Raw genomic sequence first — 15,858 nt, forward strand, 5'->3', positions numbered from 1 at the left:
TTTTCAGCAGTCTTCTCAAGAGCTTGTGTTAGCATCCATCTATGCATTTTTCTTTCAGCTGAGGATATAATTTTCTTTCCTGAAGTATGGGTGTTTTTTATGATTATGCCTATGCGTAATTGCCTTTATTTATTTATTAATTGCCATTATTTATTTATTTATTTGTTTGTTCATTCATACATTCATTCATTTATTTTTGCCTTCTGTTACTTGCACAGTCAGTCTTGTGTTGCATGTAAAAGAAACAATGTACAAGGATTTATGTTCTTTTTCCTCATTTTAATTGTTTTATTTGTTTTGGAATATATTGTACCAGCTGATCACAGACATGACACAGGCTTGAATAGTATTTCAGATTGTGAGGGGGAGTAATTTTAAGCTCCTGCTGGCAGTACTTGCCTGCTTCCTGGCTGCAGACTCAGTGACACCTATTCTACAGAGACAAATCACTTAATGATGAACAGGGAAGTAGAAAAAGGAGAATGGGTAATACTGTTGTATAAGATAGGTTTATGTACAAAAAGCTGCAGGAATGTTTAGTTCATTTATCAAAGCATACTTAGCAATTTTGTAAAAATGTTGAGTGCAAAGTTGTAAGCATGATTCTCTCTGTTGCAACGGTAAATAAATACAAACCAAAGATATCGTTTGTTCAAAGTATTTTTCCTAAATATTGGGTGAAAACCCCACATGTAATAGCTACATAGTGGTAATCAAAGCTTTTCTCCAGCTTCGCTTGTAAACCGTGGATTTAAAAGTGATTGTATTTCCTCCATGCAGGCTTGTAATTTTTATAACAGATTCTATATAAAGTATAATATTCTTTGGATAAACTACTTATGCATCTGAACGAATATTGTATATAAAGTTGAAAAAATATGAAATGCATTATTTAATCATGTAGATACATTAATTTAAAATGGAAATGAAGTGTTAAGTAATGTGCTAAAATGTAAAGTTTTAGCAATTTTTTGGTCACTACCATCTCCAAACCTTTAAGAAAAATTGAATATAAAGATTCAAGATTCAAAGATTCAAGATGAGAGTATCTGAGCTGTTTGCTATGAACTCCCAGAAATTAATGAAAAAACTATTCAGTTGATCTCATTTTATTATTCTTTGCTTCATTAGGGTTAAAGAGTGAAGGGTGTAAGTTAGTATAGCTCTGTAAGAGCTTAGTTTCATTGCTGAGTTTTACTGGCCTACAGGACAGCTACAAATTTTGTACTTTCTATGTTGTTGCTGCTGGAAATATGAAATGTTTATAACCTGGAGAGCTCTAGCGTAATGAAGAGTAGTGAGGAGCATGTTGATTTATCCTTCAGATCCTCTTGCCACACCCTTTCTCCATGTAAGTGCGGGAAGTCACTTCCTGAATTTCAGAATGGTTTTGGTTACGTGAATGACTTGCTAATTTCAGCAGAAACAGTGACAAACAGCTGCTGTCCTGGCTTTTATCTTTCATGTTATCTGTCACATTTAATTTTGGAAAAGCAATAATCTACTGTAATTTTCACATTTAAGGAGAATGAGCCAACAATAACAGTCTGAAAAACAGTGCATCACAGACCTCAAGTCTGAAAGCTGCTTACTTTGTCCTTTCCTTTTCTGCTTCCTGGCATGTTGTTTCATTAGCTTATGAGTAAAAGCTCATCTTGTTTGGTTTTGCTTTATTGAAGTGTCAGTGGTCATTCATTTTGAAATACAAATGCATTGCTTTATGGAAATATAGCAGCAAACATCAGCTAATGCAGTTCTTATTTTTAGTGTACTCGTGTCATGTGGACTCCGCCTCTTCGTGAAAGTTTCTCATACCCATTCCTTGTGCTTCAGATGTTACTTTTGACCTATATTCTCAGGTACCTTTCAATTTATACTTAGCTATTTACAATTATTTAAAAAATTGAATGTCACAGGGCATTATTTGAATACTATGTTGTTTTGCAGATTGGAGCTTTTTCTTGTACGTTATCAGCTGTTGCTAGTTCCAGTGCCTTTGTATGATGCAACAACGGTATCATGAGCACAGAAACTTCCTTGTGGCTGTTTACATGGCAGACACTGCACCAGAACTGCAGTCGTATTTCTCATTTGTTAAGAGGAAAAGCATTGCAGTTTCAAGATATAGCTGTAATAAAATCATATTTAACATGTTGGCAAATACATATCTAAACTACAAATCAATTTTCAGTTGACTGACTTCTTAATGAGAAACAAGCTGATATTCCATCACCTTAGTTCTGACCCTCTTTGGGAGTGGTAGGTTGGTTGCACTTAGAATATGCCTATGCTATGCAATAGAGGATGCTATAAGCACCTACAAGCTAGTAAGTCCATGCAGCTTTGTATGAGTTTATTAGCTCAAGCTTTTAGAGCAATCTCATTACATTAATGCAAGGATGCTCTTGAGGTCACATGCCTTGTTTCGCAGTTGTTGCTTTTAGCTTACAACATCCTTACTTGACTATCTTGCCTCTGGTTTGAAAAATAAGCATGATACTTGAGGGCTTTTCCACCAAACTCCATGGTATCAGATTCTCAGTCTACTTGTGATTTAGCTAAGCTTTGTATTTGCAACCCCGGATTTTCCTTTTTTAGGTCATGCTGATTTGTAGTCATTGATGATTAAAACAAAAATATATTTTGCTTCGTTGTTACTAATCTGTCATTTTTAGGTGGGACTAAAGTTATATACTGTCTAGAAAAATATTTTGAGCAACAATTTATAGACTGATTGCTATATTTTATATTAAAATGGCACCGCTTCATTTAATGGTTATTCCTGAAGTGTAAGGTCAAACAAAAAGGAGAAAACTGCACTTTTAATTAGGGTTATCAGAGTGTATGTATTCTGCACCTATAATTATGATGCTTCTTGATTCTCCTGTTCTTCAAATCTTGATATATAAAATAGTACTAAAGCTTACTTGCCAGTGAGAAGTGGGTATTTAAAATAGGCATTTCATCACCAGGTCCTAAAAAGGTGTTAAAACATTCTATGATTTAACTTTCTGATTCTCAGTTATAGTTCCTGCTTCAGGAGCAGCTTTGTTTTATGTATAGCAGTCTTTTGCTATAATACAGGAACTGTCTTTGGAACAGAGGCTAGAACTTAAATCCTCCACTGCTTTTGTCAATTAAGTAAAACAGTAGTCTCATGCTTAGCATGATTTCCAGCATATGTTAATCTTGAGGCTTTCTAAGGGAACTGATGAATAACTTTACAGAGTTTGGCAAGACTGCCATAATATGTTGGGTTTGGGTTTTTTTTCAGCAGACTATTTATGGTCTCTCATCTAGTGGAGGCCACTTAGTGAAATTTGAAATGTGACTTATTTCAGAAGTAAATTCAAAGCTAACACAGAAATAAATAATTAGCACTTCTACTAGCACCTGGAGAATGGGCTTTGTTCAGTTAAAGATGAGTTTCAATTTTGAGAGAAAGATAACTATTAAAGACGATTTCAAGAGCTCCTTTTTATATTTGTTTTTCTCTCCTGCCCTGAAATCTTGATTCCAAGAAGGGACATTGGCAAAAAGTTGCAGAAAGTTAATATGGAAAGAAACTTGTGAGATAGTATGTTAGAGGAATGCAATCACTATCAGATACAGACTATTCTGAGAATATTTGTGGTCTCGGCAGAAAAAAGAAATGGATGTGACATGATTGTTAAGTTATTACAAGGAGTTGGACCCCTGCAAGAGACATAGTTTGGCCTGGTATATTACGTGCTGCCAGGAAAAGACATGTCTGGTAAATAGCCACTCTTCAGTTAGATATTCTTCAGAACTATTGGAGCTATTGTTTTTGGAAACTGATGGAAAATTAATACTAAATTTGCTTCAGCTATGTTATCTATAGTGGATCAGTATTGCTAGCTAACATTCAAGGTAACTTGTTTTTATTCTGTTCTCTGCTGTACTTTTGAATAATATGCAAATATCTGTGTAGTTTAACTTACTGATACCTATTCTGTCTCTTTTTCCCAAGGATTCCGAATATTAATACAGGAAGCTTGATTGCACTGTGTGTTTCTAATATCTTTTTCATGCTTCCCTGGCAGTTTGCTCAATTTGTTCTTCTCACACAGGTAAGATCGTATGCAACTTCAAATAGTATCTGTGAATTATTTAGACAGATTGACTACATTCTACAGATGGTTGCTGAATTTACAACTATGCTGATGCTTTCCTTTTAGCTAGACTTGACTCTTGCTCTCCGGAAAGATTCATACCATTTGTCACATCAATCCTTTTCTAGTGGTCTTAAAAATTTACAAGTTGACCATTTACATCACTCAATCTTCTGTTTCCAGGATTAAACAATTTAGCTTTCCCTTAAAAGCAGCCTCCAGCCTAAGATACGTACATTAGAACAAGTGCAGAACAAGAGAAAACTTTGCAAATTGAATTACAAAATAAATTAAGGCAGTGGTCTTGCATCACTTTAGGTTATACAAAATTAAACACAGAATTTTTAAGCTGAGCAATTTTTGCATGGCATGTAATATCTGGCATGATTTTGCATGATTTTGTATTTGATTTTCATGATTCTGTGAGTAATAGCATAATTTTACTGTCTGAGAGAGTTCAAATAGATGAGGTAGTTTTACTATATTTCAGCACTGGCTAATGTGAGCAAGAGGATATTGACATGCAGCACTCTTCCTTAGTATTTAAATTGATTGAACTGTAGCCTGTAGATCAGAATCCAACCACGTGTCCATACCTTTTCACTTGTTTATCCCACTCAGAGTTGATACTGCTTGGTTTGAGTTGATAGTTTTGAACGATCAGTCTGTGCTGCGGTACACACATTTTCTAACTAAAAAAGAGGAAGCCATTAAAGTATATAAAATATTTTAAGAAACCTGTCATTATAAACTTCCAGTTGTTTTGGTTTTGTTTTGTTTCAGAAACAGTAAGACAAGGTGGGGTAGATACCTGTTTAAGATTCTGGGCCTGAAATTTGAAGTTATGGACTCAATTCATAATTTCATGGATTTCCTGTTTTACTTTTAGCAAGCTACTTAATCACTGAATCGCATTTTCCTTGTCAGCAAATTTTGGATGTTTCCATACTTTACTTAACTATAATATTTTTGCAATGATTATTAATGCTTTTTTTTAATCAAAGGTGAAAGGTGTTATTTTAGTACTATATTTTAATGTCCTTCATTTTTTTGTAAAGCTGAAAACTTATTTCTTAAATATTCAAATATATAGCTGTAAAAATTGATGTATGATTGTTCACAATTACTTTTTGCGTATGAATGCATATTCTGCTAGGGAGAGTACATCGCTTTAAATTGCTTTAACTATCTTTCACTTTTGATTCTAGATAGCTTCTTTATTTGCTGTGTATGTTATGGGTTATATTGACTCCTGCAAATTACAGAAGATACTCTCTGCTCATATGGTAATTTTTTTTTCTTTTTAAACTAAATTCTGACAACCAGGTTAGAGCATCAAAAGAAGCTCGCTGTCTTTAGTGTTTTGCTTAGTTACAAGATGATTGAAAAGATGCAGTAATAAGGGGTGGAGGGGCCTGCATTTGAACAGCTTGATCTGACATATACTTAGATCACAGAGTCAGAAACTAGAATCCTTCTGGGACACCAGTATCTTTGAACTCAAGAAAGTTAGCAACTTACAAGAATTGTGGAAATATTTGCCTCTCCTTTTTGTCCCTATTCATTCTATGAATTTGAAGATACTGTCTCAAACAGCAAACTAGAAAATATACCAAGTAATAAAGTATGAACAATAAAAAGTTGAAAATGCAGCGTTCAACTCATCTTATCTCGTGATTAATAGAAACCAAAAACGGAATGCTAGCTAGTCAAATTTGGAGAATAGTCTATTTATCATTGAAAGAGAAGAACCACAAGTAAAACAGGGTTCTGAAGACTACTCTAATCTTAACTATGTGAAGATGTTGCGGTTGAACTATTTGGGGAAATATGTAGCAAGGAAGTCAAAGAAGATAAAATATTCCTCTGAGGAAAAAAAAATATTTTGTCAAAAATTGATGAGAATGTCAACAAAGGCTACGGAGGTAATAAGCCTAAGGCATATAAGATTCAGCATAATATATCTAATTTTCATTTTTGAGGTTGATAATGATAAAGTTTTACTACAAGCTTCTTGGAGAGAGATTATTGTCTTAAATATACAGAAAGTAAACTTTTTTGAACGAATATGGCTGCTTTTAAAAAAAATTTTTTTCTAAAATTGTGCTAAGGAAACTCAATGGGCAAAAAGAGAATGTCTACCACAGCAAAACAGCTTTGAATGAGATTGTACTTCATATGTATTCAGAATGACGAAATGCTCTAAATCATAAATAAAAGGCAGTAGTAAGCTCTGTACAACTCATTTTTGAAATAAACCGGAGACACCAAGTGGTTGTCTCAAGTCAGACTTGTCAGGAAAATTTGCAAATAAGCCTCTTGGTTTAATAATTTTTTTTGTCAGAAACAGGATGAAATATTTAGAACTTTCTGTCAATAGCCGTATCATAATTTTGCTGTCAGTATCGTAAAAAGTCCAATTTCAGATACACAAGTATGTGATATTCTAAGAGAAAATTTAGTGAGCCTAGCTAAACTGCCAGTCTTTTGTGGTTTTGATTTTTTTTTTTCTTTCCACCTTTCTGTGAAATATGAGGAAGTATAACCATGAAAAATAATAAAAAAGTTCAAAAGGCTGCATATTTTACAAATAAATGAATTATTTTTCCTAATGTTCCTGTATGTAGGAAAAGGCCCAGAGATTGACCATCTTTCCAAGTTAGAAAATTTGTTTCATCTTGCTTTCTCTTTAGAGAAAAATCTTGAAAAATTAGAACAGGCACAGCAGAAAATCAAGACACTGAATAAGAGTTGTATTTCAGCTTTGAGTTTCAGCCTTATCAGCTGAAATAGTTATGCGTATATGATGAAAGTGTCAGATTAGAATTTTTCTTTATTGAATTTGGTGATGATTATATTTTAGTGTGTAAGAAATAAAAACAACAACAAACATTTATTCAAGATTTTTAATGTTTGTCTAGGATTCTGAGAGACAACAAACAGGATAGAGATATAATAATTTGAAAAAATGTATATGTTAGGAGTAACTTTTAAAATGTAAGTGGTATACTACATAAAATGAATTAGTCCTGAATGAATTAGAAGAATCAAATCTTTTTGTCCATTTTTACTTACATTTTAATGTAAGTTACTATAATATTCTACATTTGGCTACCTTATAACCATTGCATCCTTATAGTTGGTGTTTTCAGAACAATTCTCTAGGCTGGGTATATAGCCTGCATTTGCTGCGAAGCAAGTTTCTTTAAATTTCAAATTGTTAAAAAGCAATTTCTGTACTTAGACAATTCTTTTCTATTTTAAATTTAATTACTTTTATTTTCTTATTTCAGGTATCTCTTGTAATGTGTTTTATTCTGATGTTTGGTAATTCAATGTTATTGACATCCTATTATGCTGCATCTTTAGTAGTTATCTGGGTAAGTTGTTTAAGAAAGAAATCATGAGATGCTAAGAATATAATGCTGTACTATTATTTAATGCATTGATGTAAAATGTGAAATTACTGCATTGCCAAATAGTTCAGAAAGATTAATTTAGGGATTAGAGTAGTCTTCCATTCATTGTATGTAAACTGCAGTAAAAGTTCTTATATTAGTATGTCTGGTTTGTGCAGGGTGAAACTGCAGAATAATATATTTTTTCTTATTTCAGGTTGCATTGATTCAGGAGTGTTTTTTTTTTTTTTAATAATAGTTGCATTGTACAATAAGCTCTTACTAAAATAAAATAATAATCTGGGATACTGGAAAATGTTGTGTGGCTACTACATCTTACCTAAAAATGCACATTCTTTTTATTATTAGGGAATTCTTGAATTGAGTCCAAAATTCTTGAAAAAGAGCAGAAGAGAAGTCAGTTTATGGGTAAGGATTTTGATATATTTTGAATTTCAGAAAAGGACTATTACTTTTTTTTGGTTTATTTGTTTTTTAGGAAATAGAGAAATAGTTTCTGGTTTAGTTTCTTGTGTTTTAAAATCAAGAGATACAGCTGAACTGCTGTATTCAAGTAAATTGTCCATATTCCCTGAAATTAGTCTTCATTTAAGGAAAACAAAAAATGGAACATAAACATATATTTATTTCATAAAATTTAAATAACATCCTTTCTATGGCAACACATTTAATTTTATGCTCCCAACTCGAATGTATTTACAACTACTAAAATCCATATGAAATTCCCTTTAAAATAAAGGAGAGAATTTAGAAGAAGCAGCTTAAAGGGTAACAGTGCTTGCAGATATGGAGATTAAGATACTGCATTACAGATTCACATAAAACTATCCTATACAATTATTATTTTAGAGTCTTTTTGATAACAACAATAAGCAGCCTATAATTAAACAGGATATGATTACAGTTTATGTTTAGTTTATGGTTTATTATAGTTTCTGATGCCCCTTATTTTAGCAGCAGCAAGTTCATAGGAGATGGAAGAAAGATACTGTGGAAGCAAAAAATATAGAAGTATTTAGAAAAGGATTAAGTACCTTCCAGGAATTTAGGTTTATTTGCAGCCATTAAATATGATGACTGAACACAACCAGCAGTCATGTTACTCCTCTGATTACGTTAAAGGAAAGATCAGTTTGTATTTTGTTGTTATATTCTCTGTGAAAGCATCTGCTGCTGGTATCTGTCAGACACGAGATACTGAGCCAGGTTGTCCTATTCAGTTCAGTTGGTTTTATAAAAAAATGGGGATAGCTTCAGTTAGATTGTCTAGAATTTCTTTTGCATCATTCTGGTGTAGGGGTAAACCTAATATATAACTAAAAGTTTGAGTTTATCTTGAGAAGGTACTATAAATAAGCAAGTTCCTACAAAGGGTTGAATTAGTAGAACAGTACAACCTCATAATGTTGGAGGAGTTATTAGTGGAAAATAATTCTACTACCCCAGTGTATGCAAAACAAATGGAATTCAGAGTTAGGCTGCCCCTGTTTAAAGGCAGCTTAGGTATCTCCTCTACTACAATGTAGTGTGTGGTGATACAGTCATAACATAAATCAGTTGCACAAAAATGGTTTCAATTGTAATAGGAAAAAAAAAAAAACAAAAAACACCCCAGTGCACTCTACTTGGTGAAACATACTTGGTTAGAGATGGTTACACTTCTTGGTGATGACATCTGAGAGTTTTTAACTAAGTGCTTAATTTAACAAGCTTTTCTAAAAAGAAAGTTTTTATTTAAACTTCCTTTGAGACATGTTTATATAATTCTGAATATATTTTTAAGGTCATTGAAGGATGTGCCTGGATATTTGGGACAGTCACCTTGAAATATCTGACTTCTTTAGCATTTGGAATAGCTGATGATGTAAGTGTTCTTTCTCTTAGCTTAATATCTGGCATTTTGATTTCTGTTCAGAAAGCTGTCTGCTATTATGTAACACTTTTAAGTACTATTTTCATAGTAGATTTATGTGATAGTGATATTTATGATAATATTTTATATGATAACTCATTTATGATTCTGTTTTCTTCCCTTTTTAAATTAAATGAAACTGAAGTGGGAGTTAGGTTAAAAACTAACATTATTTTGCCAGTGAAGCGTGATATTGAGAGAAGGTAAGTTAGCACAGAAAAAAATAAATTTTCCTTAGCCTAGGAGTACAGATGTCCAATAAGATATTTTAGGCCTAAACTATTCTCAGTTAACAAAACTATTCTCAGACTTTTAAGTAAGTTTAATTTATGTTTGAAAACCTCTTTTATGTTTTGTGGAAGAGCATTGCTTTATACTTGGAACCTTTATTTTCCTACAGTTCTGTTCTACCATTATGGATTTTTTAGTTTAAAAAAAAAAAAAAAACTCACTTGAAAGATGTTATATTAAACTGTATAGCATTGGGGAAGGGAAACGGTATAGTAATAAAACTGTATAAATAATCAACTAATGACAAATCAGAAAGTAATGCATATCAGCTGAAGTCAATGGAGGCTACAAGACAGATATTGATGTGTTTCATTTATTTAGGTTGGTTTCTTTAGAAAACTTCCTAATTTTTAATATTTTGATTTTTATCATCTTATGTATTTTCCTGAAACTCCAAGATTACTTTTGCAGAAGTGGAGGAGAGATTGTATAATTGCTTTCCATTCATTATGAATTATCACTTTGAGGTGCTATGACCTAAGTTTGTGAAAAGACAAAGGTTTTTACTACTGATTTAACAAATGCTTTGTTTGTCTGTAAATGTGGCTTTGTAGAGCTTTGGGCATTTCTGATATCTTCTGATATCTTTTCCTGTATTTGCTCAATTTTTTAGTTTATTTTTCTGTGAAGCTAATTTTTAAGAAGACAGTTTTGAAATCTTTGTTGTAACTAGGACTCCTCATTGCACTTTGGCTCTTTTATTATCGGATTCTACTGTTTAGACATTATCTGTGCAGATGCTATATCAAGGGGCAAAAGGTGGCCAGCTCATAGCTTAAAATGAGTATGCAAACCCATACTCTTGTTGAGCCCAGTCCCAGTGATAACCCCATTTTTCTGCCACTTTCCACTTTTTATTTTGCCCAAGCTCTCTTATATGTGAAAACCTCATTTAATCTACCTGAATAAATTTTTGGTGCTGTTGTCACAATATTGTAAATCCTATAGACTTCTGTTCTAATTAAAAATCTTTACATTTACATTTCAACTACTTCATTGCAGAACGTAGGCCAATTTTTACTTACTACTGCTTTTGTTTTTTATTTCCTACCAGGCTCATATAGGTAATCTATTAAAATCTAAATTTACTGGCTACAAGGATTTTGATACATTGATGTACACCTGTGCTGCAGAATTTGACTTCATGGAAAAAGAGGTAATCTGATCAGATCAGATCACCGTGGAACTGGAAAATTTTTGGTTTATATCAGTTTGTAACTTAAAACATGTGAGAGCTGTCTCCTGCTTGCATCATAAGACTTTTCTTTTTTGAATTCAAGAGGTTACTGGTGAAGTTAGAGACATAAATGGACTTCAGCTAAATTTAGCTAGCTTTATTACTTTTAAATTAACTAAAAATAAAAGAATATTTTGATTTCAGTTCTAGAAAACATACTTGCTTGAATGAAAGAAGTGCTGGTTCAGGGACAAATGGAAATTTACAGTTTTGCAAACTTAAGATTTTATGTGGCTGTCAGTAACTGATTTTGAATAGAGGGAAAATGTAATTAGAGCTATAAAGGTCCTATGTGGTGGATTTAGATTACAGAGGAGCACTGATGCTTTTTAACTTGCTGTTAGTGGACTTTGGTAATTAATCAGTATCCAGATATGTATTTAGAAATTTTATAGGTTCCTCAAACCATAGTACTCAAATTCACATGGCATACAGTCTACTCTTAGCCTGACGGAAGCTTGCCAAAGAAATGAGAAACATTTGCTCATGACCCTAGTATTACAATCCCTACTGAGATTTCTGGGTAGAGTTGAAATTTTAGTCTCTTTTAAGCTTGCTTTGTTTTTGTTGTATGTTTGAATTTACATTTGCCTGGAGGAAGGATGTCTTTTTATTATTTTCTGTAAAATGACCATTGTAGTAATGATGGATGAATGGAAAGCAGTTAATACGGTTATTTCTGTTATAGACTCCAGTGAGATACACCAAGACTCTGCTACTACCAATTGTTCTGATAGTTTTGGCGGTAATCCTTAAAAGGGTAAGTGATTGATTTAGTGAATGGCCTTTACCTTGAATTTGCTTTTTAGGTTTTTCGAAGGGACCTCTATTTATCTTGAGGTAGGAGAAAGCTAGATAAAACATGATTCTTTAAAAATATGATTCTTTAAAATTATTTACATAAAATTCTCTATTCTCTTTACATAGATTTTGCAGAAGTGCAGTCCAGAAGTCAGTGGCAAAACTTGTTTTGATGTTAAAGCGCCAAACACAAATTTCTGTCCTTTAGCTGAGGAGAACTATAACTATAGTTTATAACTGTTTCTGTAGATTTCATTATGCATAATTTATGTAAAAACAACCTACAGTTTACACAAGAACAGATGGAATAACTGAAAACTGCCCGACTAATTAAACATGCTAACAAAGAATTTTTAGCTAAAATATAGCATGTTTTTATCTTAGTATAATCTCAGAATGGGATTGCCCAGGTGCAATTTAATTTTGCAAATGTTTAAAATGCTTTAGGAATGCTTTTGAAAGTTTATTCATGCTTTTTGTTGGCTTTCACTTTCTTCAGGCAATTAAATATCTCGTGTGGGCCTTATCTCAAAAAGGCCAATGTGAAAGGTAAATGTTGTCTTCTTTTTGAATATAAAACAGAATTTTCTGCTGGAAGTTTATTTGGTTTGATATATGCTAGATAATTTAGAATTTTACATTGTGGTGGCCCTTTTTGAAGTATAGATTATTTGCAGTTCAATAACTGAATCTCTTGGATGTACTATTTAGCATGTTTTTATAGTATGTCTAAAACTAAGTTTAGCTGCTGAACTTAGTTTTAGACATCCTAACCTCCTGCCCCAAATCTTTTTTTCATAATATGTTTTTCTGCTGTATGTTCTTAAACCAGTATTTATTTATGCTCCTATTCACTTTTCTCTCATAAACAGTGAATGCAAACATGTTCCTCCCCATTATTTTTTTTTCCTGTTATCAAGATACTTAAGTTTCATCTTTAGAAAGGAATCCCTACCATATTCGTTTTATTTACTAAATATGTGTAATGCTTGCTCTATTATGTCCATTTGGCATCAGTTGTTGATATTAGGCTCAAGAATGGGGAATTTGGCCAACTGAGTGTTGTTCATTTCCCTGACGTATCTTTTGCTGCATTTTCTTTCTTTTATTTACCTCTAATCATTTCAGTGATCTCTGCTTTCTATAGTCTAATGGCCTTTATCAAAATTTCAACAGATGTGAGCAGGATTCACTATCCTGTCCTCACAGATGTTTTAGCAGAACAGCAGCTATACATAACTTTGATTATATTCACATTTGTATTTTCTTCTAAGAAGCCAAAGATCACATATGTAGTAACTGAGTAAATGACTGACTCTTTGGTGACAGTGTTCTGCCTCTTTTATGTTAGTGAGATATTTTCTAAATAAGCTGTTTTATATGTGAAATAATCCATGGAAGTAATTAAAAAACTACTAAAATTAATTTTCAGATTGCAAATAGACTTAGGGATGGAGAATAGTTACTGGTTTGCAATATGTTTCAAAGCTTGTTATAAAGAAAAAAATAGCTATGCAGGTGCTGAGTCATGCTTACCAGGTTAGTTCAATTGTTTAGAACTGTCATAGATGATTCTAAAGTAAAACGACTGCTTCTGTATGAGATAAATAATTTGATTTTCTGTTTTTTATTCAGAGAGGAACGTTTTAACCACGGTGAGGTAGGACTCGTTCTGCACAGTTCTGTTCCTATGTTAATGTGAATATTCAATATTGAAATAGAAATTGCAGTGGTCTGATGCTGATAGGTGATTATTTGAAGCTAAGTATTCACATCTACTTCTGTTCCCTTGTTCTATATTGGGTCCAGTATATCACCAAAATAACTCTGGAATGTTGAACAAAAAAATGTACTAGCTAGTGGGAAGCGGAGGTGGTGCAGGAGAGGAATCTTGTGGGCTTTTGCTGTAGAGGCACAGAACACTGATCTTAAGCTGGGCCTTTCAGTTTCCCCATACAGACTGAGAAGGTGAATGGCTACTATATGTAGTTTCATGGTATAATTTCCTGTCTGCGGTGACAAAGCTTGTCATTGTTTGACAAATAATATTATCCTTTTAAAATTCCTTTTTAAATATGCTACAATGAAAATAGTTCTACCTATGGTTCTTTTAATAAAATTACCTAAATAGTATACTTGAATGGTAGCTTTCTTTTGTGATTTCTTTTTTATTTGCAGTTAAGAAAAATTTCCACTGTCCGTGCTGACTTAACAGCTAATGTGGTCAAAGCTTACAAGAAAGGCTTTTTATAACCCTTTTTGATCTTCATACCCATTTATTCAAATTCTTTAGTAGGAAACCTACTATAACTCTAGAGTAGAATAAGCAAACAGTTCACTGAAGATCAGTTTTAAATATGCACATGGTGGCATTTGGAAAGCCAAATACTTCATTCATTAGAGTATGAAATTACTGAATTATTTCAATAATTAGGAAAATATAACTATGGAGTGATGTATCAAAAATACTGAATCAGCTTTACAATAATTGATTCAGATAGGAAGGAATGAACTCTCACTTCCCATGCAAACCAAGGATTTCCTAAAGAGCTTCTATTTTGTTTGGGGTATTTTAGCAGTTTATTGTGGATTGTGCTATGAGAGAAATCTCATGCCATTCAAAATATTTTAATCAATCAATTAGATACAGGTATTTTTGCAATCAATACTTAATGTTTAACTACAGCACTTACACAGGTAGCATAGATTCAGTGTTAGGAGTGTTGAGTGAGAACTCTGCTTGTTGAACTTCCTAAGCTTTTACTTTTGAGAATGCTAAAGCAGTCTGGTGCTATAATCAGATCTGTGGTTGTGTGATTACTGAGGATGATTTTAGTTGCTTCTTTCATTTCATGCTTGTTAAGTATTTTAGATATTAAGTAATAAGATCTATTCACTCCTATAAAGAAATTATACAAGAAATTTTGCATATATTATTGCTTGTCTCATGCTTCAGGATCTTTTGGATAGTTAGTCATTTCTCTAGCTGCTTTTAGTCTTATTGTTACTGTTTCTCCTTCCTGTTGTTCCGTACCTTAACATACTACACACATTTTTGAAAAGAAGATTGCAAAGTCATTATCACTCTCTGAAATGTGAAGATCTTTATTTTGGCATGGACTCTTTTTTGAATAAGCTTGTCATTTAAGCTATACTGAAAAAGAAGTTGTATATTTAAGATACAAATGAAACATATGCAAACACTAGCTTATGCTTCTGTGTGGTATGTTTGTTTTTGCAGCTGGTGTATCATGCATTGCAGCTGTTGGCATACAGTGTCCTAGCGATTTTAATTATGAGACTAAAACTGTTTTTGACGCCACATCTTTGTGTTATGGCTTCCTTAGTGTGTTCAAAGCAGGTAAGATCTTTTTTTTAATTCTGTAACTATCTCAGCACTTTTACGATTACCCAGATATTTGTTTTAAAACAAATTTATGTGTTTGTAATTGCTAAATCTGAGTATACCAGTTAAAAATAAACCAGTTAGTATGTCTAAAAATAAGGTTACACGTTTTCCCCTCTCTCCTCAGCCCAAATAAAGCAAAAATCTTGTGTTATGCAACTTGTCCAACTGCATTATTATACAAATTAATACACTGTGAATTGAGCTTGAGCATAGGGAGGCATATACTAGATTTTGTTTTATTTGAACACTTCTATGCCATTGCAAGCTTTGTATCAAATACTGATTTTAGGTATTTAAGCTTATTTACGTTGTGTTTTCGCAGCTTTTTGGATTGCTTTCCATATTTTTTGTTTATTAATTTACTCTAAAAAGACCTTTCTAAATAGTTTTTCTAAATATCATTGCATGTTGAAAACAGTTTAAACTTAAACAATAAATGTGCCTAACTCAGATTTAATTTTTCTAGCTTGAAATCATCCATAACACAAAAATGTTATTAGATTGGTTTCCACATATAGAATATCTGTTAGAATTGGCTTTCCATGTTTCAGTAGTTGTGTTTTTGAGAAGTGAACTTGATTGAATCTGTGTCTGGGTAGCTGTTTCAGAAGCTTTGCAGCTGCTGCAAAAGTAGGGTAAGCAGTCTTCTGTCTGGA

The 15,858-nt window shown here is 32.6% G+C and overlaps 1 protein-coding gene across 1 annotated transcript in view; it reads left to right on the plus strand.

Annotated features, from left to right (window-relative positions):
• Window positions 1-15,858, plus strand: part of DPY19L1 (dpy-19 like C-mannosyltransferase 1) — a 53,029-nt gene that overhangs the window by 27,180 nt on the left and 9,991 nt on the right. Inside the window, exons 9-19 of the mRNA XM_067291266.1 lie at window positions 1,768-1,859; window positions 3,992-4,091; window positions 5,342-5,419; window positions 7,427-7,513; window positions 7,901-7,960; window positions 9,336-9,416; window positions 10,810-10,911; window positions 11,681-11,752; window positions 12,293-12,342; window positions 13,429-13,453; window positions 15,035-15,154. Coding sequence (XP_067147367.1) covers window positions 1,768-1,859; window positions 3,992-4,091; window positions 5,342-5,419; window positions 7,427-7,513; window positions 7,901-7,960; window positions 9,336-9,416; window positions 10,810-10,911; window positions 11,681-11,752; window positions 12,293-12,342; window positions 13,429-13,453; window positions 15,035-15,154 — 867 coding nt within the window. The remainder of the gene's footprint in view (window positions 1-1,767; window positions 1,860-3,991; window positions 4,092-5,341; window positions 5,420-7,426; window positions 7,514-7,900; window positions 7,961-9,335; window positions 9,417-10,809; window positions 10,912-11,680; window positions 11,753-12,292; window positions 12,343-13,428; window positions 13,454-15,034; window positions 15,155-15,858) is intronic.

This window comes from Apteryx mantelli, chromosome 2, assembly GCF_036417845.1.
Source record: "Apteryx mantelli isolate bAptMan1 chromosome 2, bAptMan1.hap1, whole genome shotgun sequence".
Taxonomy (NCBI): Eukaryota; Metazoa; Chordata; class Aves; order Apterygiformes; family Apterygidae; genus Apteryx; species Apteryx mantelli.